The 27547-nt window shown below is 39.6% G+C and overlaps 1 protein-coding gene across 1 annotated transcript in view; it reads right to left on the bottom strand.

Moving 5' to 3' along the window:
- Positions 1-27547, bottom strand: part of LOC118799764 (metabotropic glutamate receptor 7) — a 304760-nt gene that overhangs the window by 66290 nt on the left and 210923 nt on the right. The window contains exon 7 of the mRNA XM_036559794.1: positions 13918-14057. Coding sequence (XP_036415687.1) covers positions 13918-14057 — 140 coding nt within the window. The remainder of the gene's footprint in view (positions 1-13917; positions 14058-27547) is intronic.

Genomic DNA, 27547 nt, shown 5'->3' with positions numbered 1-27547 from the left:
ATTTATGAACATTTATGTAGAGTTGTGTCAGTTATCATGACAAGCTTTTGCAGCCTTATGAACAGTATGCTACAGTACGGTGTTACCGAAAGCGATATAAGTGGATTTCATATTATTATATGATAGCAGTGTTGAAATATGTTATGGTGTTCTGTGTTGAGATTTTGCACATAGGAACTCATTCATTTTGGACTTGGTCTGGAGCGCCCCCTGTGAACGCATATAAGTATCAAAATTAAAATGATAATGTAATACATAAAATGGCAATGCATTTGTATGTTTGCCATTCATGACTTCATGTACATTCATGACCTAAGTTGAGCTCAACATTGCATATATATGACCTATAATGTCACATTATGGCTTTGTCAATACATGTTTAATTTATTTGCAATTACACTTTACACTTTATAGCAACTCGAACGTGCATTTTTAAGTTACTCTTATTAGTCCCAGAGGGGAAATTTCACCTTCTCATTTTCACCCATCCGTTCAGTGAAACACCCACATACACACGAGTGAATGCACACACACTAGGGGGGCAGTTAGCATACTAGTCCAGTGCAATGGGCAGCCCTATCCACGGTGCCTGGCAATTTTGATACTGATATGCTTCTATAGACTTCTAGCATAGAAGGTATTATTAAGTGGCAATTCACCTCACTACCAAATTTATTCTCTGGCAACACTTTAGACCTACCTTATTCTCTGCCTGTCAAAAGTCTGGGAACACCTTATCCTTTCAAAAAGTCTTTACCTTTCAAAATGGAGTTCCATGTCATTCAGGAGCTGAACTTTATGGGCACTTTCATGTGTAACTTTGATGTCTGTAACTCACTTTTGAAATACTTTTGGACATTCTAGCACCACACTTGACAACGCATGTTTGTCAAAACGTGCGGACACAGCCAATCCACTGCTACACCAAAGCAAGAGACAAGAGTAATTGGTGGAGTGAGTTCATGTCAACTAAAATCATGTTGTATTTTCACCTTTTGAAGAACATAATTTGATGGGCAAGACACTGTATCAGTTATACAGGTATGCAACTCGGTGTGCAAAGGCCTTTCAGCTATTAAACATGTGTATCTAATGGTATACAGTGCCTAATTTTATACCTTTGATGTGGGCGTCCATCATATTTTGCACACTCTGGAGACGTACAGACTTGTAGGCCGTCTTTTTTTCTGTTAGCTCCATTTTCCAAAAGTCTTCTTCACGCTCCACCAGCTCTCCTCCCTGTTTTGTGCCCCGGCTGCTGGAGGTGCCGGTGCAGGGAAGAACACAGTTACACACTGCATTTAGAGCGATGGAGACAGGGGGCAAAGCTCCGTCCTCCGTCATTATGCCTACAGCTTCCCTCTCTTATCAGGGCTGGCCAGCCTTTTTGCTCTTCCGGCCTGCGTTTACTGTCAAGCACAATTGCCAATAAATCATCTCTCTGGTCAGGCTAGCATTACAGGTCAGGTGGTGATTTAAATACCATTAACGGCAAGGCTAAAGGGAAACTTCCCCGCCTACATACTTAGGAAATAAAACATTTCCTACAGAGATGTGCAGGATTCAACAAGTCAAGTGACCTTTTCATGGTCTCTTATGGTCACTAACTTCTTTGTAAGTGTTTGATAAGAGAATTAACTCTATATATGTTAAAAGGGCAAGGATATATAGAAGAACCTCCACTGCATCCACACGACATCTGAGGACTGTATATTGTATCAGTAAAGGATATTGATATTGGCCTTTGCAATTTTATATCAACAAAGGCTGCAGTGTAAATGAGTCCCCTAACCAATGACAAGGTTTTTTATTGTGTGCAGTGAGAAATTTGACCACTCACAGTTCCAGATGTTTCTGTGGGTGTTGTGAGGAATCGAGGTACATATTTCACCGAAAGTATTGTTAAAATAATGCCAATAATGTCACATTATTGCTTTGTCAATACATTTAATGTATTTGCAACCACACTTCACAGCAACTTGAATGTGCTTTTTAAGTTACTCTTATTAGTCCCACAGGGGAAATTTCACCTTCTCATTTTCACCCATCCGTTCAGTGAAATGCCCACATACACACGGGTGAATGCACACACACTAGGGGGGCAGTGAGCACACTTGCCAGAGCAGTGTGCAGCCCTATCCACAGTGCCCGGCGAGCAGTTGGGGGTTAGATGCTTTGCTCAGGGCACTTCAGTCACGTACTGTCGGCTTAGGGGACCAAGCTGGGGACCTTCTGGTCACAAGGCTGGTTCCCTAACCACCAGCCCATGACTTCCCCAATGTGTTGGAGGTAATGCAGTACAAAGTAACAAATTAACCAAGCAGTTTAACACACTACAGTATTCATTCTTGTAATCACATTTCTGTTACGCACCAAATATGATGGTTGTTACTTGTGTTGTTCATTAGCTATGTCGTTTAAAACGTTATTAATTAAGCATAACTTAACAACTAGGCTTAACTAAAACTAATTTCCTCTATATAGATTATCTGCACCTGTCCTTGCAGGTAATTTGTGCTTGTCTGTACTTCTTGTGACAGTTGACCATGCTGAACAACAGTGTTCCAACCTCACCCAAACAGACCAGACTTGATTTAACAAGTCTCTACACTCTTCTACCTGAGCCAAGCTGCTGGGTTATTGACTGTGTCGCAATAACAATCCAGCCAAAGGTTAATTTTCAAATCATAAGAGCGCCGAACAAAGTTGGTAAATCAGTCCGCTGGAGTCGTGATTGACAGAAATCAGTAAGTAAACTTCCATAAAATATAGACTTTTTTAGTGTTTACTCTTCAGTGAAACCAACAAATTAAGTATTTTATTTTAAGAAAACTTTATATTGTAGCGTCAGCATAGAGTAAAACACAGGGGAGGCCTGATTTTGCTGCGAGTGATTCACTTTTATTAAACACCAAGCAGAAAAGCACATACAAAGCCCTGAACTCACAGGGGAGGTCACCACTAGCTACAGGCCTCAACCTCACGATAGACCAACCCCCAACACAAAACACACTACCTAAACCCGCACCCTGGCACAAAACAACACAAATAACACAAACACACAACTTAAACTGAAGCAACAGCAACATAAAGAACAATATATAGTCCTTTTTAGGAGGGTGCACACCTACCATGAGCCTCTGCGCATGGCCACACATCCGGAGCTTCTAAGAGGCAGCACGAGCCAGTAGTCAATACAATATTATAAACTGCATTTATCTTTGTGCGGCTTGTAGAACTAGTTTAGCTAACGTTACCTCTCTGTTTGTTTGCACAGTCCTACTACAGGGTCTTTGGTAACTGTAACTCTTTATATGACATTTGCCGACATTCACAGCTGAAACTTGGTTTGAATAGAATTTATATCCCTATTCTTCTCTCAATGTATGGTACTCTTCTTTAGAAAAGTGTTTTGAATGCTAAATATTTATTATGTGTTGTTTTCTCTAAAATTTGTTATCTTTTCTTTTTTACAGGTTAGAACATGCCAGAATATCTAAAAAATTAAAAATAAGCTTAAACATTATAAGCTTAAACAAAAATTTGACTTTCATTTAAAAGTTTGTCCTTATTGAGCAACACTGTTTTTGTGTAGAGATGAAGTAATAATGTAAAATGTAAAAATAAATAAATAAATCAAACTTTCAGACAGTAACCCAATAAAAGAGATCAACTCACCTAGTGTTGGGTCATATTTTAGGTCAGCTCTAGTGACTCAGACTGGGTTGTTAATATAACTTTGCGGGTCAGATTGCTGGGTCAGATGAAGCCAGTGTTAATGTGTTCCGTTATTTAGTGACCTAGCGCTGTGTTGCAGATATGACCCAAATTAGTTTAACCCAGCACAATTTTAAGTGTAAACTTTACATTTTATTCATTAACTATTTTTCAGCTGTTTCTGGTCACTAGTTCCTAGGTTTTTAAACAGCATCAGCTATTCTTCATAATTAATCAGCATAACTGGCTAAGTCTTGTCCAAAAGCAGGCATAATGATAGGCCTTTTAAATGATGTTTGCCATGATTGGTTATTTCTTTCTATATATATATGTCTATTCTTTCTATATATATTCTAATTATTAGTCCCATTTTAATTTGAAGTAATTAATACTTTGCAACAACTTTTTTTGAGTAACTCCCTGAATACTGCTTATTATGAACAAAGTGTTTTTAGACATCACACAGCATGCAAAGTGCTTTAGCCCTGGCATTACAGCCCTGGCTTTCATCACTGAATAATCAGTGGTGAACTTCTCAGGATTTACCATGGCACCCAGATTTATAATGGTCCAGCAAAGGTATTACTTTGAATTTCGAACTTTATTTCAACACTGTCAAATTATTGGACTCTACGTTCGAACCCACAGGCCTTTCAGACAAAAGCAGGCCATCCTTTCCCTTAGTGTTATTAACTCCACACTATCAAGGTTTTCACAGTGCTCCGCTGTGTGCCAAGTCTGCAAGCAGTCTCTCTAGTTGCTTGGAAACCAAGAATTAAAGCTCTCGCTCTTTTTTTTTTTTCCCTCAACTTGTCCCTGGATCTCTCATACTGCATGCATGAATGTTTTTCGCTGCGGAACATGTTGTGGTCAAAGAGCTTAACTCTGACATCCTTTAGACCAAAGCGGTTCTGGCCAAGTTGACAGCGTTTCACTAAGTTTACGAGTGCAACTTCAGAGCAAACGAGAAAACCGCGGTCTTGGCACAGGCCATGATGTGCCTGGACCTTCTAGGGGGAACTCGGTAGGAACAGAGTGACGCTAATTAGCTTGATATCTGTTCCCCCACCCAAAGCAATTTTCCAAGCAGCCGTTAAGGCGCAGTTCATTATTTGGACCATGGGGGCCTCCGTACTCTTGTCCTAATGCTCATAATTAAGCACAGTGTGGAAATCCTAACGAGATTAACGGCAGTGTTGCTATGGATACTGAGCGAGATCTATCTCCTTGGCCTTGAGTGGTGTTCCTTCAGTTCTATACCTCCTCCTCAGCTCACGTGGTACAGACCATGGCGAAAAAGTACATCTGCTGCCATTACAGGACGAGCACCGTTTGCTGCACTCTGCTAGGTTCTCATCGCTTTTCTCAGTGCATGTTTGACATGCTGGAATGGATTCAACCACGCCAATTGCGTTAGCGTCTTCATGCTAATAAGAGACGCAGTGATGTTTGTTTCTTCTCTGCACCCCTCCCACCCGCATTAAGCATGAACACAATTATTATAGATTCACAAAGTGATGGGCATGTTCGGAAGTGTCAAACATAGTAATTGTCATTGGTTTGTCACACAGCGAGCTTTCAATCCTCAGTCATGGCAGCTCTTGTCACAAATTCAATCTGACACTCTGTGTATGCTTGGATGCTTTCTCATATGATTGTTTGCCACAGTAATTAATTATTCGGGAGGAAAAATACCTCTTTAAAAAGATCCCTCAGAGCCTCCTGCCACGGGATGTACACAGTGAGCAAATTACTGTCAAACAGAAAGTGACAGAAGAGGGGAAATTAGGCACTTAGGAAACAAACCAGGGCTGTTAATGAATGCTTACATGTAGGCTTTTAGAGAAAGTCTGAACATCAGAAAGGGCACCGGTTAGCATTTCTGTGATTGGCTTTAATGTTCTTTTTAAAGTTTTCAGTAACACTTTATTGTAGTGCACAGCTCTTAATGTCAACTGACATAATATAATGACAGTTGACATAACATCTACATTATATGGCCAAAAGTGTGCGGACACTCCATCTAATTATTGAGTTCAGGTGTTTCAGCCACAACCAGTACTAACAGGTGTATAAAATCAAGCACATAGCCATGCAATCCCCATAGACAAGTGCTCAATGACTTTAAATGTCATACTGCCATGGGATGGCACCTTTGCAACAAGTCCGCTTGTGAAATTTCTGCACTGCTAGGTCTGTCCTGGCCAACTGTAAGTGCTATTATTGTGAAATGGAAGCATCTAGGAGGAACAATGGCTCAGCCACAGAGTGGTAGATCATGCAAACTTACATAGCAGGTCCACTTAGCGCTGAAGAGTGTAGTGTGTAAAACTCGCCTATCACTCACTATAGAGTTCCAAACTGCCTCTGAAGCAACATCAGCACAATAACTGTATGTCGGCAACCTAATGAAATGGGTTTCCCTGGCCGGACTGCAGCACACACACCTAAAATCACAATGCACAATGGAAAGCATTGGCTAGAGTGGTGCAAAGCATGCCGCTACTGGATAATGATGAATCATGCTTCATTATCTGGCAGTCTAATGTACGAATCTAGGTGTAACAGATGCCAGGAGAATGCTATGTACCAAGATGCACAGAATGCATAGGGGCAACTGTAAAGTTTGGTGGAGGAGGAATAATGGTCAGAGTTTTAAGCTCAGCCCCTTCGTTATAGTGAGGAGTAATGTTATTGTGGCAACATACAGAGACATTTTAGACAATTATATGCTTCCAAATTTGTGGCAGCAGTTTGGAGAAGACCTATTCCTGTTTTAGCATGACTGAGCTCCTGTACACAAAGTAAGGCCCATAAAGACATGGTTTGATTAGTTTGCTGTGGAGGAACTCCAGTGACCTGCACAGAGCCCTGACTTGAACCCCTTTGAGATGAATTAAAATGTCGAGTGCTAGACGAGCCTTCTTGTCCAACATTGCCTGACCACACAAATGCTCTTTTGACTGAAGGGACATAAATTCCCACAGATACACTCCAAAATCTTGTGGAAAGCCTTCCCAGAAGAGAGGAGGCTTTTATAGCCACAAAGCAGGGGCAACTCCATATTAATGGCCATAGTTTTTGAATGAGATGTCCAATAAGCTCATGTGGGTGTGATGGTCAGGTGTCCATGACTTTTGGCCAAATAGTGGATGTCAAGTGATGTTGATTTTTTCTGACATTAGCTTGTGTCATCACACCTTGGGGCAAAATGACATTAGTGTACGCCACAGTGTCATAATGCTGATAATTTGACAGTTTGCCAAGTCAGGCTTTCTGTGGCCAATTTATATATTATACCATTTATAAGATTTAAGATTCATGCTGCATCATCACAAATGTGTCATAACACAACCCAACGGCAGACACAAGCAGCGTTTAGGATAGATGACACCTACTGAAATAAGCCTTTATAAATGTTTATTTAGGTTTATGTCAGTTGTCATTATGAGCTTATGTAGGCATCATGGAGCCTTATGAACACTGCCCTACAATAAAGTGTTACCATATGTTCTAATTGTTTAGGCTGGATGATCATTTGAGATGCAAAACCTGAAGGCCTCTAGATCAGATGGCAATTGTTTACAATTAGCTTGGCTATGAAATTAAGAAATGACTGGTCTGACCCAAGAGTTTTCCTCCCTTGACCATTTATTGCATTTCTGTTATAGCCAGCTTGCCAATTACACACAAGAAAGAAACAGTAAAAAGAACTTCTGATTGCCTTACAGAGTCTTGAAATGCTACAGTAATCTCTAAGAAATGCGTAGTCAATGGAACTATACCCCAGACAGATGTAATTAGCCCACAGGCTAAAGACTCTGGTCTCATAGTCCAATCAAAACTTTTGTTGAGACTCCAGGGGGAATGAATAATTGCCCCCTATTGGAATTAGGGAAACTATCCAATGATAAGCTAATTAAAATGAGCAATGGTTGGCTGCTTTTTGTTTTCAAACAATGCACTGTTATGTGTCATGCTTGATGTTCAATTTGTGTAAATACCTTCCATTAATTGTCTTGGAATTAACTTAGGTTCACTGAGGCCTTTAATGCCGTATGTTAATCTCAGATTACTGAATAATGCCAAGTGCATAATAGTATCGCTGTTCTGAACCCTGATCTGAAAGTAAAATCAAAGACAGGCGTTCCCGGCGATGCATCTGCGAGGTGATTTTATGCAATAACAAAATTCTCGTGATCAAACTACAGCCAGTTAAACCTTTTTAACTGTAATTCTGTCAGTGTAATTGACTGCATGCATTTTTGTGTATACATTGAAGAAGAAACAGTTCTGAAAAGAAACATATTTCATAGTTAGGATCGTTCCAGAGAGGTTCAGTAAGGAACATATGTGAAGCTCCACTGTGGAGCACCACTGGTGCAGTTTGGGTTAATGATCTTGCACAAAAGCCTAATGCAAGTAGGACAGGATGGTGATCCCAGTATTCTTCCAGCCGCTGTTTCTGGTGCCCAGTTGTGGGATTTAAATAAACAAGCTTCTGGACAGGTCTGTTTAAGTAACCATGGACACTGAGCTACCAATACCAGTTACTTTATAAAGTCTTTAATAAGACATCAACTTACCAGCAGATTTTAAATTTATTAACTATAATTTATTAAATTGTCAATTTTTTTCAGTAAAAACAAACTGATTTGTACATAGTAACCAAAGGTAAACACTGTTGCTTTAATATGACAGTGACAAATGTACAATTAATTAACATGTTGCTATGGAAACCTGTGTTGATTTTTTGATTTCCAAGTAAAAATAAACCAAAATCGAACAGAATGATGTGCTCACATTTCGTTTTTCAGAATTGAACTGAACTAAACTAAAACCTGATACTTTGTTTGTTTGTGGACAGAAAAACGACAGTACAGTAGCAGTTTAGAAATGTTACCACAGCAGTTTATTCTTTCTAAACAGGCTATGATTTTGTTTTGTTTGTGCTATTTATTTGGTTAACATTGTCGGAGACGGTCTTCTACTCACTGAATCTACTTTCAGGTGCACCCATTGCTGACACATGTTCAATTGCGCATACACAGCTCTATAGAAAAGCACTGACCAATAGAAAGAGATGTTCTGGAGCAGCCAAGGTCACCATGCCCAGTGTCAAGCATTAAGTAGAGGGGTATAAAGCCCCCCAGCATTGGGCTGTGGAGCAGTGGGACTGTGTTCTCTGTAGTGATGGTGCTCCAATACCTTTGGAATGAGTTGGCTTGACCTAGACCTAATCACTCAACATACGTAGGCGATCTCACTAATTTTCTTGTGGATGGATGCAATCAAGTCATCACGGCAATGTTCCAAAGCCTTCCCAATTAATACCCTCTAGAAGAAATGATGGATGAACTGATGTCTACAAACCTTTGGACACATAGCGCATGCATTGTGCTGAATATCATAGTGGAACCCTGTTTGCATATTAGCTGTTGATCACCTTAGACATAGTTCTTAAATAATAAGGTAATGTATCGAGGATCGTTAAGCCTTTTACTTCATATTCACACAATTTGTGACTGAAAACATACATGCATTAATGAGATCCTGGCGTGGGCAGTTTCCTCCCTTTCAATGATGCACACTTAAGCGACAGGCATGCTACAAAGATCTTTCTTGTGGAGAATCGTCAGCTTTTTACATGTGACTTATAGCCTGGTCCATGAGGTGATTTGCAACTAAAAAAGGGCATGTAAATCTCACAAATTCTTATTCCTTATTCCTCATTGTAAAGGCACAAATAATGCCACTGGTTTGTGTGGTGCAACCCATTCTGATTTAGAAATGTGTGAACCTCAGCTGAGTGAATTAGCTTATATTGTAACTAATCTACATTTGAACTTACGTACAACTGTTCCAATCTGCCCCTGAACCTGGGTTTTATTGTCCTGGCCTCATTGCATGGCTCCTTATAAAGCAGTGGACCCTACAGAATTATTCGAAAACATCACAAGCCCCAAGGTGGATCAAGACTCCTTTTAGGAGCCCTTTTACAAGAGTGTAAATATATGATCTCATGATTTATGATCTCATGATGATAAAGACATGGTTGTTACTCAAAGGTCATGTCTCCATAGGTTTCCATCTGACTTCTCACGAGCCTGGTATTTGACTCATAAGCACTGGGGCAGTCATTCCACAACCCACATAAAGGATCCTGCCCTATTTCATCTGCTACATTTCACTGTATAACCTGGCACATGAGAAAAAGCACTGAAAGAGGAGTTTTCATTAAATCCCTGCTTGGTTATCAAGAAGTTATGTGAAGGCTGAAATTTTAAGATCAAGATTATTCCACAGGGGGATGAGGCAGCTGTTTTAGCACTGCCAGAACACACCCAAAAAACTTCCCTCTCTGTCTCTCATTTTAAGATTTCAAAGCTTTTTAAGAAAATGCAAAAACCTCAGAAAAAAAAAAAATCGCAGTTGCATAACCCAGTTAATTATTAATGCTTCTGCAGCAAGCGTGAAACACATGAGAGCTCCTTGTGCATCCACAGCTGCCACCGATGCATCCTGATGAATTCCATAATCACCCACCTAACCATGATTCACTGCGTTCCTTTTCTGGGAACGGGCTTTAGCTGTAGCTTTTATCGCGAGCCCAGTAAGCAAACAGGATCAACCCGACAAACCGTGCCACCGTTTCCTTCCAGTGTGCTGGGAGAAGCCGGTAGAGGTCTATTTTTCCCACTCCCCCCACCCTCAACACCACCGCTCCAGGCACGGCTTATTGCAATGTGACCTTCTGTGGCTATCTGGGCTCGGAAAAAGTGAAGGGAAATTTTCGCTTGACACATTCTGCGACAGAGGAGAGAAACTCCCGGACTGGTTCGACTTTCCGGCGTTCATAAAAATGCAAACGCCGACATCCGTGCACATTTGAGCCTCGCAGGACTGTTAGCTGAACCCTCTTGCCGTTTCACAGACTCACTCCGTGGGGGGAAAAGAGGGTGCGTGATGTGCAAATGACATTTGCTGCGGGAGCCGGGGGCGATCCTTGGAGATGACTGTACCGGACTCCTCATCTGTGACTCAATGCGTCCAGGAGACGTGAATCACACCACAGTGGAATTCTCTCTCTCCATCTCTCACTTTCTCTCTCTCTCACTTTTTTTCCTTACACTGCCTGAACAAGGATTCCCACAAAGCAAGCCGAATCCATTTATGATGCCGCCAATGCCTAGGGAAGGACCAGCTCCTAACAAATAATACACATCCATGCATGGAAGCTCATTCCTAATATGAAATGCCATTATTCTCTGACTTTCCACAAAAAAGGAACAAAGATTTCTCAGGATTACCAGCAATATATAGAGTACATATAATTCTTTACTGTAGGATACTGTTTATTAGGCTATATGACACCTACATTAGCTTGTCATTACAACTGATGTAACCCTACATAAATGCTTATTGAAATAGGTGTCATTCACTATAAAAGTTACATTGGCCAATTTTGATCAAAGTTAGCCAAAGTAGCCTTTATGACAGATGACTCCTATTAAAATAAGCGCTTATAAACATTTACGTAGGGTTCTGTCAGTCGTCATGACAAATGGTAGGCGTCATGTAGCCTTTGAAATGTATCCTACACTGTTAGAAATAAAGGTTCTGTGCAGGTACATTTCATTCATCAAGGTGCAAAAAATGTAAATGTACCTTCAAAGGCACAACAGTGGTCTTAGGGTCCAACTGTGTACCTTAAATAAGGTTTTCCCAGGTGAAAAGTACATATTTGTATCTTTTCATAACCTAATGTTTTAAAACAGAACAATAAAATAAAAAGCCTGGAGACGAGACAGGGTGTGTGGAGTCAATACAACTTAGAAAATATAATTTCAATGGATTATGGTACAATTATGTTCCTTGACTAAAGGTACTGAGATGTACCATTGAGGGTACCACCCCAGCGACAAAAGGGCTTCTGTTCCAGTTTGGCACACCTTTATTCCTGAGAGTGTACAGTAAAATGTCACCTATCACAACAAGAGAACACTGACAAACAGTTGCTAATAACCTCTTTCAGGATGACGCAAAAGCTCAACATATTGCTACACGATAATAACATATTATGAGATAACATAATGGGTGATATCAATTTGTTGTACAGAGGGGCAGTCTGTATAGGGAATTCAACAGAGGAAATAAGTTTCTCAGAGAAAATAAGCCAACACATCCTCTATAGGGGACACACTTACATATAACATATTTTCTGCACATTTAGTGCACAAATTTAGTGAGTTTAACAAGCAGAGAAAAATTATAAAAATACAAAAAAACTGCAAAATGTGCCCACATTATAGGTCACATTATATGTTTTTATTATTATTATGTCTTCATCGGTTTCCTCCCACAGTCCAAAGACATGCAGTCAGGACAACTGGACAGGCTAAATTGCCCTTAGATGTGAGTGTGTGTGAACGTATATGTCTGTCGGTCTGCCCTGCAATAGCCTGGCAACCTGTCCACGGTGGGATGCTGGGGCTCTAGCACCTCCCGCGACCCAGAAGGATAAGTGGCTTAGAAAGTGTGTGTAAAATTCATCAAATAAACCGTAAGCGTGCATTAAAATGTGCAGAGTAGAGGATGTGTTAACTTTATAACACTTAGAAAATCAACAGTTAATTAATGGGCTGCTATATTTGCATTTATACAAGGAATGCACATAAAAACATGATTTATGAAAATTCATTAAGAGAGAGCTGTATTTGAACATATAATATATATATAGTTTTGAGTTTTTTGCCATATCAACTAGTCCACACACCACACACTTAATATTGTTGTCTTTGAAGTCTTTCTCTGAAGTTGTGTCATGCATATTTCTTCATTTCTTGCACGCAGGGGACTAACACACCTCAGTGCAAATTCCGTGTGATGAAATACTTCCAAATTCAATTCATGCAATTCCTGCTCACTGTTACACACCATCTTTGCATCTTAATGAACACAGCTTAGCAGAGCACCAGCACTTCAAAATAACCAGTATTGGCTAGTGCTTTCTGAGGATATTACAGACTACCCTGCTAAAGTAAGCCAGTGTAAATCTAACTGAATGGTTTTGTGGTTGATCATACGATGAAACATTGACTTCAGTTGACTTAAAGAGAAATTCCGCTGGGAGGAGATATCTTAAAGCCGACATGTGCTAATTGTGTTAGCCTAACTCATTACTCTCAACCTTAATTATGTAGCAGATTAGCTGCTAGTGCTTAAGAGACACAATGATATGATCAAAACTCATTATGAAAGGCAGACCTAGAGGGTATATTCCACAATCCTGGTGTGACCAGTACAATCTTGCTAGCATTGATGGTTTGATTTGAGAACATCACAGTATTTTCCACAGCTGTTCTTTGATTGATCTGAAGCTGATGGAAGATTCAACCACATCGTCTGTCAATTTGATTGTACAACCCAAACTAAATGATTTTATTCAGTTTGAAATGTACTGCAATGCTCTGTGTTGAAGGTGATTTACGCTGTTTGTACTTGGCGCAAAAAGCAAATGTGAACACTTTCCCGCATATGTCCTCTGTCAACGGAACGACGGGGTTGCCTGGCCTCGCTAAGGAAGCACGCCTGGTCGATAACATGAGGCAGAACAGAACTGGGACATGCATGTCAGTGTAGTAGTAATGTAATTGATGCATATGCTGCATAATAAGATGAGCTCCTAAGGGCTGAGCTTCTACATATATATTAATGCAGAGTCTGAGGTTCAGGAAGAGGTCATTATGTATCACGGAGCTCTGGCTACTAAGACGCTGTATGACTGTTTAAAAATGCCTCTCGCAGTTATCAACGCATAATAATATTATGTTTGACTTCCATGCATGACCGTGTTCGAGTGCTACGTCCACAGAACCTGAAATCTTTACAGTCTGGCTGAACCAAAACATGATGGCCAATAGCTGTATGATAATGACTGCAAAGATCCCATATGGAGTCTATAACAGATAATGAAAGTGAATTATTTAGAGTTGGGCCTCATCAGGAGATAAAGATTGCATTGCTTATTTATGACTGGTATTGATTGATGTTTTTCCCCCTCTCTTTTTTCAGGGGGAAATGAAATGTATTTCTGTGCAAACATAGAATGTCTACGTATAGAATAACCCCTATAATAGCTTGTGGGTACCAACAGTAATTTTGATAACTCAATTCCTTCCTGGATGCAGCATTACTCACATTGAGCTGGAGCGTTTCTGTCCACTGCCCAATTACTTTGTACCCCGGAGAGCTGTTATTGTTCATCTGGTACTGGAACAAGTCGTAGCGTCCCGGAGCATCTCCGTTATGATTGAAAGTCACAGATGTTCCGGCACTCCCTGAGAAAAAAAAAGAAAGGGGTAGTCTATTACATTTTGGTTCCCAATGATTGGCACAGTGTTGCAGGTGTTCTACTGCACCCAACTGAGACAACAGTGATTTCATGTGCTATGAAAATAAGGCAAAATGTGGAGATCAAATTGACTAGAGCAAAAGTTACTACGTTGGACTATGCCTTGCATGCTTTGAGAGAGAATCGCAAACACCTTTCTCGCCACCGGGAATCAAAACCTATGCTCTCTGATCTTCCCTCACTCTTTTATTGCCAGGCTATTGTCTATTGCTGGCTTCAAAAACACAGACTTTGTTGACTATTGTCTACAAGGAAGAAAGGGTTCTTTTGTCGTTTGTTTGAAACATAAAGAGTAAGCAGCCTTCGGGTCAGGAGCTCAGCCTGGTAGGGCCCGACACTCATCCAAGTCCCAGATCCGCCTCCTTTTTGACTTGGCACAGAGCAACAACAACAGGGTCACTGTGTTCACTTCTTGCTAAATAAAAAAACAGTAAAGTTTTGCTAAAAGTTAGCACAGCTTGTTATCCAGTTGTTTCTCTGAATGGCAAATTCACAGCTGAAGAGTTGGCATTTGCATGTACTGAAGCCAAAAAGCAGTTCAAAGTTTTAATTAAGGGGCTCCCGAGGGGCACAATCAGAAGGCCAAGTCATGTTGCCTGGATTCAAATTTGATTCCCTGTGATCCAATACTGGAAGTTGATGATAGCCCTACTGGACATGTCGCTGGGCTGAAGGATGACTTAGTTCCTCTCTCCCAATCGATAAGGAGTGATGCATCAACATGGCTTGCTTTCATCCTCCCTGGATGGTGGCCATCAGAATATAACAGCACAGATGTAGGGGTCTACCAAAACCAATATCTCAAAGAATGGACTTGCAGTCCTGGGAAGAAAGTTCATGTCAATTTACTTCACAAGAACATGACTTATAAGAGTCAAGTCTCGATTTTTGGTAAAGAAATCTCACTTTTAGCTTCAGAAATTGCATTACACAATAGTAAAGCCCTATCTAACCTGTGGTGTTAGAAATGGATTCAAACAGTGAGGCTTTAATTACAGATAAGCCTTCAAGACAGAACTGGCAGTAAATGAGTTCTTAGTCTCAAGTCTGAGTTGAGTCATGAGTCAGTCAACATGAAATGTCTAAGTCGCTGACTTGAGTCCCCCTCTCTGCTAGCTAATGCTAACTTGGGCCTCCTGAAAAGTTAGACGAGATCACAATCCTCTGTTGTTTGTCATTGGGTAACAGCGTGTGCCTGGCCTGGCCAATCAAATCAGCGTTTGTAAGTTGTGAGCCAATCTTATCGGATCTCGATGCAAGTTTTTCTTCAGCAGTGGCAAAACATGTCATGTCATTTCTCGATTTATCTTCTTAAATTCACCTTTAAAGGCTTTTGCATATAACATGATATCCATATGTTTCATATCAAAATGTGCTGTTATCTTGATCACTGCTTCCCAAAACTGCTGCAGCAGCTTCAGCGGCTGTAAACTCCTTGTACACCATTTCACAAGTGTCTCTGATGTTGACTGAATGAAGAATGAAGGTGATGGGTCAATCCCTAATGATTTCCTAAGTGTCTGCTGGTCAGTTTAACACGAAATGTAGACAGACACACAAGTCCACCAATTACACTTGATGAAAGGCAGTTTCACAGCCTCAGATCTCGCCATAAGATGGAATGGAAAAGGGCGACTCAGAATCAGGAAACAAACCATATTTCTGCACTGTATTACATAGAAAAACATATATAGAAACACTGAATTTGACGTGCAGGTTAATATATTTGACAGAGGCAGGGTTAGAGACCCTTTTCTGAGTTACTGCATGCTACAAGCTGTTGTGCAATGTGAACGTACCATTCATTGTCCAAAGATTGATAAATGAGAAGAAGAAGAAAGTTTGGATATTTGCTAGCTTGCTAGCAATTTGTCCCTGAATAAAACCATGGAGATCATGTGAATGATACTTCCTACTCAGCAAGTGCCTTGGACACCACAACCTGCAAAAAGACCCAAGATTAAAGTGATTTACTCTCCAAGCTACAGTGGTGAGGGGCACTCATCTTCTGTTTTCCAAGGTTTTTTAAACTTTTTAAACTTCGGTAAACTTCCAGTGCATCCAAGCTAGTGTGCTACTTTGTCCTGCTTTGGCTATTACATTTTGGTTTCCAATGATTGGCACAATGCCATTGTGTTCCAGTGCATCCAGCTGAGACACCAGCGCAGTACATGCAGTATGAAAATGTTGAGATCAAATTTACTACAGCAAAGAGAAGAGATAGCTGTGTAGCTGTGGCCCAAGCAGTTCTACTCTATGTTTGCCCATGAGCTTTGTGGAGCACAGTTTGGGTATCTGCTAGCTTGCTAGTTAGGCTAGTTAAGTGTGTGCTAATTTGTCCTGCTTCAGCTAACTTTTCTGGTATAAAACAATAGAAATTTGTATTAGCATTGCTGCGTCAACATGAGCAAAACACACTTTATCCGGCTACTTTACATCTTGGAGACTTATGAGTTGTTCAGATTGTCATTGAGGTATGTAAGATTATCTGATGTCTGAGAAAAAACATGATTTACTTTTTATTTTTTTATTTATTTTTTTTTATTTTTACCCGATTCTCCCCAATTTAGTCGTCTCCAATTCCACCCGCTAGTTAGGACTCCCCCAATCACACAATGCTATCAATGCTAGGAGGGTGAAGGCTAACACAGGCTTCCTCCGAGACCTGTGAAGCCAACCACCGCTTCTTTTCGAACTGCCGCTCACGCTACATCACTGGACAGCCGAACGCGCTCGGAGGAAAGCGCCAACCGCCAGATCTGTTACGTCAGCTAACAGACGCCTGCGCTGACTAGCATCGCGCTGAGTGATGGGGGGAGAAGGAGGGGCCATCCTACCCACCCAGAGAGAGCGAGGCCAATTGTGCTCTCTCGGACTCCCGGCTACGGATGGCTGTAGCATCACCAGGGATTGAACTCGCGATCTCCTGATGACAGGGCCAACGCTTAGACGGTTGCGCCACTCGGGAGCCCCACGATTTACTTTTTAATAGAAGGCTATACATGTATGTACCAATGAATTACAAATTTAGTTACATCCTTTATTCACAGTATTTTATTTTCCGTTTGTCGTACCGTCTCCATTTGGTGATGTAAGAAAACCACTCTTCTTAGACACTGGAGCAGTGCTGTAAATGGACCCTAAGGCTGTGTTCAGACAGCGAAGCGTATAAATATTACATTATTTTATTTATAAACATTAATTCAGTATCTTATGCACCATGCAGTACAGCGATATCAACAAAGTTTAACAAACCTTGAAAACAGAAGAAGAGTGCCCCTCACCACTGTAGCTTGGAGGGTAATTCGCTTTAATCTTGAGTCTGTTTGCAGGTTATGGTGTTCAAGACACTTGCTGAGTAGGAAGGATTGTTCACATGATCTGATATTATTGATATTATTGATGATATTATTCAGGGACAAATTCACAGCAAACAGAAAGAAAGACAGCACGCAACAGAGAAAGAGAAAGAGAGAGAGAGAGAGAGAGAGAGAGATGATATGACCTGGGCTGAGCCCCGGATCTTTACACGCCCAGCCGACGCTCCTGGGAAGAATTAAATCTGGTGGATTGCAGAAAGAGGCACAATGAGTGCTAGTTTCTATTTAGTGAGCTGTGTGATGAGGTGTTGAACTTTCTGCCAGTAATGCCGCCCATAAAGATCTGCTCCACTCCTTCTCCACCTTGCAGAACTTGTCACAGGCGGATTCTTCACAATTCAGTTGGAGATTTTTTTTGCAGCAAACACTCCTGCATCTGAATGCAGCCTGTCACACCATTCCCTGTTACACCTCTCAAAATACCTTTGTTGTTTCCATATTAGACACATCAGGCCTTCACTCTTAAAAACAATGGTTCTTCAAGGGCTCTTTAATAAAGGAAATGGTTCTATATTGGTTATATATGGTTCTATATATACCATCTACATAGGACACTCATGCATGATTAAAGGGTTCTTTGCATCATGAACATTTTCTTTGGATTGAAGGAAAATGTGCATGAGTGTGCTATAGAGGGTCCTGCATGGAACCGTTTTGAAAAAGCATTCTATATAGTAACCCACATTGGTTCTTTTACATGTCTGACAGCATAACAATAGAAGAACCCTTTTGGGTGCTACATAGAACCATTTTCAAAAAGATTCTATATAAAACGACCCACAATAAATTCCTCATGAATCTGAAGAACACTTTCATGATGCAAAGAACCCTTTAATCATGAAAAGGGTTCTTTGAGTGTCTATGGTTCTAAAGAATGCTTCAAGCACCGTCTTTTTTAAGAGTGTTGTAGCAGTAGAGGATTCATTTTTAGGTGCTATATAGACGTCTATAGAAGAAATTTCCAACAATCTGAAGAACCCTAACTCTTTAACCATGCAAAGGGTTCTTTGCATGTTTATGGTTCTATATAGAACTATTTCCTTTAATAAAGGCCTACCTGCTCACACCCCGTTACGTGTTTCAGACCGAGGACTGCTGTCTCCCACTGGGGGAGGATCACTAGACTCGCCTCCTCTGCCACTGCAATGATTTTATGGCCCTTTCAGTCTTTTAGGCTTTGTTCACAGAGCAGGTAAAAGTGGCCCAAATCTGATCTTTTTCTTCATGTGTGACACAGATGTGTTGTCTGTGTATCAGTGAGAACAGCAAAAAACACTGAATGACATTTTCCATTCTGATTTGAGACGCTTTCATATGTGGTACTGAAATCTGATATGTCTCCGATATGCAGCAATGCGAACAGTGAACAGTCGGACTGGAATTCATGCGCCTTTTACGTCAATCCAACTTGACATTTATCATCATTTCACTCGAGAATGAGAAGAGACTTATCCAGAACCCTCTGTGTTTGACGAGATTTTAAAGAAATGGCTGAACGCGGCCGCAGGAGAACGAGGCTGCTGCGTCAAAGAACAGTTCAAAGTCTAAAAAATAACAAAGGTTAAAGAATCCAAGGACACAAACCAAAGAAGTGACCGCGCCCTTTTTACGGTGAGCTTGAACACATTCTGGGTGATGAGCTCAGCTGTCAGTCAATGAAGCTTCATGATGGCTCCTGTGATGCTGGTGAAGATGAAACTGAAAGCTCTGCGAGCGACTGGCGTTCGTTGGCAGTTGTGATTGTTTACTTCTAGATGAGCCATGCAAAGCAATGTAAGCAATGTTCTTTTGTGCATGCGGTCAGTTTAGTAGCAGATCTGTTCAGACTAATGTCGCATACAGGTCACATTTAAAAGATATTGTAAACAGCCAAACAGAAAAATAGGATTTGTTGAGAAAAATCAGATTTGGGCCACTTTTACATGCTGTGTGAACACAGCCTTATTGTTAGCATGTCACTAATTGATGCATCCTCGATATTAATGTCAGATCAGGAACATCTCCAGGTTTCTCTGTACTTGCATTCTTCACACTGGAACTAAATTTGCATGAAAGAAGATTGATTGATTGAGATGAAGCCAGAGAAAAATAATGGGCATTAGCAATGACTTTCAGTGGGATTTATAAGGAAATAATTAATAAAAAAGACAATAAAATCTACTAATAAACTCCACAGGCTGGAAAACCGATCCTGGTTCTCCACCTCTTTCATCAACCAAACACGTGATGGTCAGTCTCTGACTATTATAAGAGGAATTTGCAGCATGAATTCCTCTGCCCTCATGAAGCGGTGCTGGAATGGGTGGAGAAGAAAGTGGCGCCAGCAGCGATTAAAGCCTGATTCCGAGGCACTACAAAAGAGCCGGGACTACTGTGGCACATTGAGCCGCGTGGGCGGACGAGGCAACCTGCTGCCGAGCTTTCGTGCTCCATTATCCCCGCTGTAGCTATGGCTTTTAGGGGGAGAACTCACAGGAGAAGGGGGAGAGAGAGGGAGACATGCCGAGTGACTTTCTCCTCTCAAAGACTGACAAGACTCAGCGTGACAACGGGGTAGCGATGAGGTAACTCTTGTAACTGCAGTAGTTACAAGGACATTTAGCTACAGGAACGCTGCGAGGAAGAGGCATTCACATGAAGATGGGCTCTCAGAGACGGCACACTCTGCTGAAATGAGATGAATAGCAGGATCAGCGAGCATTTCTTCTGTATGCACTGCTTAGAAAAAGAGAGATAAAAGGGCATAGGATTTAAGCTGTGGACAAAAAGCAGGCCAGGTCTTTCTGCCATTCTAATACATAAAGCTGGTTTAGGAGAAAACCATCAGCGGTGGTGGGTAGATTACTTCAGAAATGTGGTCTGGCAGTGATTACAAACTAGAAAGAGAAAGTTTGTTAACAAACTTTAAGTTGGCTTGAAAAAAAAAACAGTACCTTAACATTACCTTAAGTACACTAACATTAAGACGTTAAAATGGTAGAAGACTGTTCATGGTGGCTGAAGTGTTGCTTAGATGTTGCTAGGTGGTCCCCACAGTATCCAAGGTGGATGGTAATGTGTTGCTAGGTGCCACATTAAACCGCTAACTTAAATCCACCGTCAACTTAAATTCAATGCCACCTTAAATGCAGTCATAAATAAATTCTCTTAAATTCATGTGACCTTAAATTCACTGCCACCATAAACTGACTGCATCCTTATATTTACTGATATCTTAAAAACACTGCCACCTTCAATGTACTGATACCTTAAATTCACTGCCACCTTATATATACATATATATATATATATATATATATATATATATATATATATATATATATATATATAAATTCACTGCCACCATATTTTTTATGTTGAAGATTAGGAAAACGCCTCTCTGATAATGTATTTTGAAGGTAGGAGGAACTTTTGAAAAGGTACAACTGCTTTGAGGTGGATTTTTCAGTGTGGGCTGTTTTTTTGTTATCTGGTGAATGCAGAAAGAAGTTACAGAGCCAACATTTCTACTAGGGATCTGACTCTTCAGATGAGAAGAACAACAAGCTAGAAGCTAAAGTCAGAAAGGTGGCTGGCTATCTGGTTACCTTACCTCGGTTTGGCTGTTTTTCTCTGCCTTGTCTTGCCTCTGGAATCCATTTGGTGCTAAATAACAACAGAATTGCTGCTTTCTATACAAGTCTGTTTTAGGTAAGAGTTAGTTAAGTGCTAAAGTCAGTTTTGAGCTTGTTACCCTGGCTACCTGGCTATCTGCACTCTTTAAAAAGATGGTTCTTCAAGGGTTCTTTGGTAAAGAAAATGGTTCTATAAACAACTACAAACACTCAAAAACTCTTTATATGAGTTCTTGTGCAGTAGATGGTGCTATATAGTAGAAGGGTTCTATACAGCACTCAAAAGGATTTCTCTATTGTCATGATGTCAAGCTTGTAACAATAGAAGAATCCTTTTGGGTGCTATTTAGAACCTTTAAAAAGTTTTATATGGAACCATGTACAGCACATTCTCCATCAATCTAAGGAACCATTTCATGATTCCAAAAACTTTTTAACCATGCAAAGGTTCGTTGAGTGTTCATGGTTCTTTATAGAACAATTTTTGGTAACACTTTCTATGAATGTCACCTTTGTAAGCATCTATAAACACATTTATAACATGTTATAATGCATTCATAAGACATTATAAACATGGCTATAAATATTTATAAAAATGCATTATACATTATAGCCATGTTTATTATGCATTATGAATTGTTAACATAATACATTATAAGTACTGATTGTAACAAATTATAAGAGCTCATAAGTCGTATTTGTCCGCTCTAAGTAAAGTGAAGCGTACTGTACTAAAGCCTCCTCCAGGGTTAAGAGTGAGGCTAGAGGTTGAAGGATTTACTGAAGGATTTACTGAAACACTAAAACATACACAATAAAGCACATTACAGGCTTTGAATGTCAGAGTTTAAACTAGTGCTGCCATCAGTGTTTTACCCAATGTGGGAAAGGTAATGTACACCACCGTTAGCCTGGTATTTGTCTTTACTTTACGCTCTCCAAGCTGGGACTGACTTCTTTGGCACTGACATTATAACATTTTATTAACACTACTTATAATGCATTATATTAACAATTCATAATGTATAATAAACATGGCTATAAAGTGTAATTCAGTGTAATTCTTTTTTATAAATATTTATAACCATGTTTATAATGCCTTATGAATACATTATAACATGTTATGAATGTGTTTATAGATGCTTACAAAGGTGACATTCATAGAAAGTGTTACCCAATTTTCTTTACTAAAGAACCCTTGAAGACCATTTTTTTAAGAGAGCAGATACTTTACCTCAATTTGGCCTTTTTTAGACTGAAAGCTTGTCTCTGGCTTTTATTTTGTGCTGAATAAAGATAATTTTTATGATTATGCTTGATGTAATGTAAGAGTTACACTAATGCATGCTTGGTTGTATTTATTAGCTTTAAGATCAGTGGCTAGCAGTCAGCATTGGTTGACACCACAGGGATTCCTAATGCTTTTATGATGTATTTGTGTAATGTATGCTGGGAATTATAGTTAGAGGACAGTAAGGAACCAAAACAAAAAAATAATATGAAATTGGGAATTCAGTTACTCCAACAAAGCTGAAGAATATAATGGTGCAACATATTAAACTCTAGTTTTAGGCTGCAAGAAATTCACCAAAGTCGATCATCTTTATAAAGCATCCAAGGAAACTGGGCACCAGCTTCAAAGCTTTTATGCACAAAAATGATTTTTAATTAGACTTAAAATTAGTGTAGCTCTATATTCATTATGTTTAATACAATTAAAAAAACTGAAGCACTAAAGCTAATGTTAAAACATTATAATTCCTTCCTGTGTAACAGCATTATAGACTGAGAACTAACTGATGAAAGATTTCCGTGTGTAGGAAGATTCCCCCATGTGTTTGCTAGTACATTCCTCTGTACTCTTGACTACCTTGACTTATATTTCTCTCCTTGGCCGGGAGAAAATCTCTTTAATAGAGGGACTGATTCACTCACTTCAAAAGCATCTTGCTGTATTTATTACATGTCAGAAATGTCAGAGAATCCAGAGATGTCATTTAATGTTAGATCACAGGAAGGTCATGAATGCAGCAATGTCTGATCTACACTTCGCTTTAATACCGAGAGTGGTTCTTTTCCCTCAAGCTAAATGAAGCGTTTAACGAATTGTGAAAGAGCGTGAAGTTAGATGCCCAAACTGCAGGTGTGCCAACTGCAGGAATAGCAGAGAATGATGTGCCAAGAAAGACAGTGTCCAAAATTATGATGACACATTTCAAACAGACAAAGGCTGCGAAAGCAGTGAAAAGGTGAAGATGACAGCAAAAAAGTTCAGATAGTTCAACAAGAAACTTTACAGTGGACTAAAATATTGCTTAGTCTCCATCAAAACTGCATTTTAGCTTACATTTATGATAGGGTTTTTACAACTATTTGACCTTGGACAGAGGGGCAATGTAATATAGTCCTATGACCGATGAGTTCCACTGTAGCTGGACAGTGGTCACATAGCTGACTACGGCACTGATAATGGCTGCCTACTTCTGGAGAGGAAACCAGCAATGTTGATTTGTTCGGGCTTCTTGACCAATCAAAACACATGCAATTAGCACGAAGTGGTGGTTTTGAGCCTGGGGTTGGGTTTTGGAGGTGATTACGCTTTTAAACGTCTTACAAAAATAAGCCCCCAAAATCTATGTGAAAGCTAAACATGGTGTTTGTTTTCTGTGCTGTTTCTCCTGTTTTTTTCCATTAACTTGTCATCAACAACAGCCCTATCACTGGACTCATTAAGTCATTAAGAAGGAACAATGAGTTTATTCAGCGCTGAAATTCACAATGTAGCTGCCTACTTAGACATATGAAATATTAAGCAATATATATATGACTATTTATTTATGTATCAGGGACATTGCACATGAATCAACATAAAGGAAATGCGCATGTTAACCAAATGGCTAATGTTCGACTGTAGTCCCTGAGGCCTAATGTTACACGCGGACAATCTTCAACACAGACAAAAAGTGCAAGTTATTCATTTTTCAGGAGATGTTTTGAAGAAGATTAGATACAAGATATCCTACTTTGCATAAGGAAGGGGAGAGTCAAAGGAAAATTGGAAAATTAACAAGAAAACTGTTAAATGATACAAGACCTGGTAGACCACCAGAACTATCCCCAACAGATAAACAGCACTTAAAGCTTTCATCTTTGAGAGAGAGGAGAAAATCAAGCTGCTTCAGATCTGAAAACATCCACAGGTGTCTCTGTCGATCCTTCCACTGTGAGAAGACGACTCAGCGCTATGGGTCCGAAAGGATGTGTAGCTGACAAGAGGCCCTTACTGAGAAAAGGAAACGGACAAATAAAGAGAACATTTGCAAACCAAAAAAAGCTGCTGGTGTTCTCAGAACAGCGGACTGACCACCCAGTCCAATCTAGACCTCAACATCACTGAATATGTTCAGATTATGAGGATCATAGGCAGCAGAAAATGCAACCAACTTCTGAGACTGATCTTTGGAAAGATGGTAAAATATTCCTCTAAATTTCTTAGAAAAAGTGAAATATTCATTATATTTAGTTGTTGAGGCATCTAAGTAATTCTGATCATTTAGAACGGAAAAAATGGAATGGTTATTTTATTTTGTTGCTATTAGCTGTTTTTGAGCAGTTATTGCGAAAATAGGCTGAAAATTTAACATCGTGTTGACACAACAAGAATTTAACAGCCCTGAAAATTTAATATGAATACTGGAAATTTACTAAAGCTTTACTAAAACTAAGCTCCTTATAGTGTCTACTGCTGCAACGGTGCTGCTAGAATGGTAAACAAATGCTAACTTTTGTATAACTCAGCCTTGCATTTATGTAAACAGAGTTACTTCCATGTACTCTGACCTTCAGCTGTCTACTTTTTCAAGGCAGTATGCAACTTCAAAGTAAGATTTCTCTGTATTTGGATGTTTTTATTTTTTTTTCCGAAGAACTCAATGGATGTTTTCAAATCACATTGACAACCCCTGACCTCTCAACATGACGGCGGGTATGCTCTTATTGAGGAATGGTACAGTTTCACAAGAAGAGAAACAAGTGTAGAGAATATAACCAGCTCTGAAGACAAAACATAGTCCTTGTATCAGCCTTATTCACAAGATTAGTTTAGGCAGAACACTGTGAGATTGGGTTAAAGTAGGGTGAGGATTATTCAAAGGCATTATGGCACATTCCATGCTTTTTTGAAACAGGCATTTTTATGGCTTTTCTGATGGAAACTCTGCATCTTACAGAAATTATTTAGTTTGCAGTAACCTTCTTAAATATATTAATGTTTATTAGCATGCAGCGAGCTTCCCAGTCGTTTTATCATCTCACTGGAGGCTACAGTTTTCAAGAACCCTTTGAAAGCTGGGTGAAAACGTCAGTAGCCCAACTTCAACTGAAGTTTTTTTTTTTTTCTTTTCCCCATCTTTCCACGCCTGTGTTGAGTCTTTTCATCACCAGCACTTATGCGCAAATATCCCACTGACATAAACAGGACTGCAAGATTTTACCAATGAAAGCAGTTTCTAGAATCACTGTTTTATATACAGATATGAAGTGTTTGTTATTATTGCACATTGCAGATTCTAATTTGTGATTAGGCTGTATAGTGAAGTTAACATTTCAGATAGGTTACACCATAAATCAGCGTGGGGTCAACAGAGTGGTCAACTGCAGTTTTCATTTGACAAATAAAGTGCAAGGAACAAACAAAGAATGAAATGGTAACACTACTAACTGTATTAGTTTGCATTAACAAACTTCAGCATAAATAAAAAAATAATGTAGAGGTTTGGTATAACATAGAGGGTAATACCACTGCCCTCCATGCAGCAGACTGGGGTTCGATTCCCCACCCAGGCAACCACACTATGTATTACCCATACGAGTTCTTGGTAAAGACTCCCAACACTACATTTACTTTACTTAACATTTGGCTACTAAATTGTTGCATTTACTGTTATTATGTTACACTGTTGACACGTTTGCACTGCTTTGTGATTGGTTACACTGCAGACTTTTGAGCTTAAACATTTTGTTTTAAACCAAAAGTGCCTCAAAAAGAGTTTTATGTTGCTATTATGTCATTTTTGGAAAGATACTTTTACTTTGCCTTGTGTCATTATTTTACCACAGCAATATTTTTACCTTTAACATTCCATAAAGTTTAGCATTATAAAATCATTGATAATGCATGCTGGATATTGTAGTGAAAAACGTATTGTATATCAAAAACGATACACAGTCGGCATTTCTGTCAACTTGATGTGGTTGAAGGTGAGGCTTTTTTTATGCTAACTTAATTTTAATTTTGTAGTTTAACTAAATGTGCATTATTTAACATTAACAGTTCCATGAAAGAATGATGACAAAAACATAGAAATGAAAAAATGTTTGCTCTGATAAAGGCTTGGAAGAACACCCACATTTATCCTCACTGAGAATTCCCTGCTAATTCCTGTAACTATCTATCAAGAATGTATTAGATTAAATGTATTAGAACCAATAATTAATGAAGACATGCATTCTTATTGATCACTTGGATTTATTTTTAATCAAATATGAAAGAAACAGTAGTCAATGTGGGTGTTTTTGTATCTATTAGGTTAACATTTAAACAGAAATGTTCATGGTTTGTTAATTTTAACTACTGCAGGTGTTCCTTATTTAGCCAACAACCAAAAAGGGTAATAATTACTTCATAATTAGTTAAAGTTAACTAATCAGTAAGGAAATATTATTTAAGGAAACCTTAGTGTGCATTGTTGCAGATTTTTACAATGGTTATGATATTATCTATATAAACCAATGGCATTATTTGAATATTACTTTCCTTTGGGAGGTATTTGTCCCAAACCTAAAGCCCTACACACAAAGAGTATTAATTATAGGTGGAGTCTTATTTTAGCCACATCCCTGCATTTTAGTGCAGCAGGTGAGACCCTCATGGCCACATGGTGAGCAGTTAGCTCCCATTGTTTTGAATGGTTAATTGTTATTGGACTTCTGTGTCAGTCATGGATTGTCCATAACGCGCACCAAGTTCAAACACAAGGACGTTCATAAGTGTACCTGGTACCAGAGCTCCTTGGGTCAAAGGTCAATAATCAAATTTATTGCCGTTTTATCTGACTTGGAACCATATGTTCTGGACACTCGGGTGAAGAGAGGTACTGAGCTGAGTTGGATCAGATGGCAGGAAAGACTGGTGGTCAGAACCGGTAAACCCAAGCGAATAGTGAAGATGTGCTGGGAACGACTGGCAGAGGCCCCTGTTCGGAATGATTTTAACTCCAGGAGACCTTTTCTCATGTTCCGGAGGAGGTAGGGGACATGGAGTCCGAATCGGACCCTGTTCAAAATCTTCATTGCGGAAGCCGCCAGGCGTAGCTGTGGCCAAAAGCTTGTTGGTGCCTCTCAGGGCAGTAACCCAAGAACGC

The sequence above is a fragment of the Colossoma macropomum genome, unplaced genomic scaffold, assembly GCF_904425465.1.
Source record: "Colossoma macropomum unplaced genomic scaffold, Colossoma_macropomum, whole genome shotgun sequence".
In the NCBI taxonomy this organism is placed as follows: Eukaryota; Metazoa; Chordata; class Actinopteri; order Characiformes; family Serrasalmidae; genus Colossoma; species Colossoma macropomum.
The sequence above is the reverse complement of the archived record's forward strand: the minus strand, read 5'-3'. Positions and strand labels throughout refer to the sequence as shown.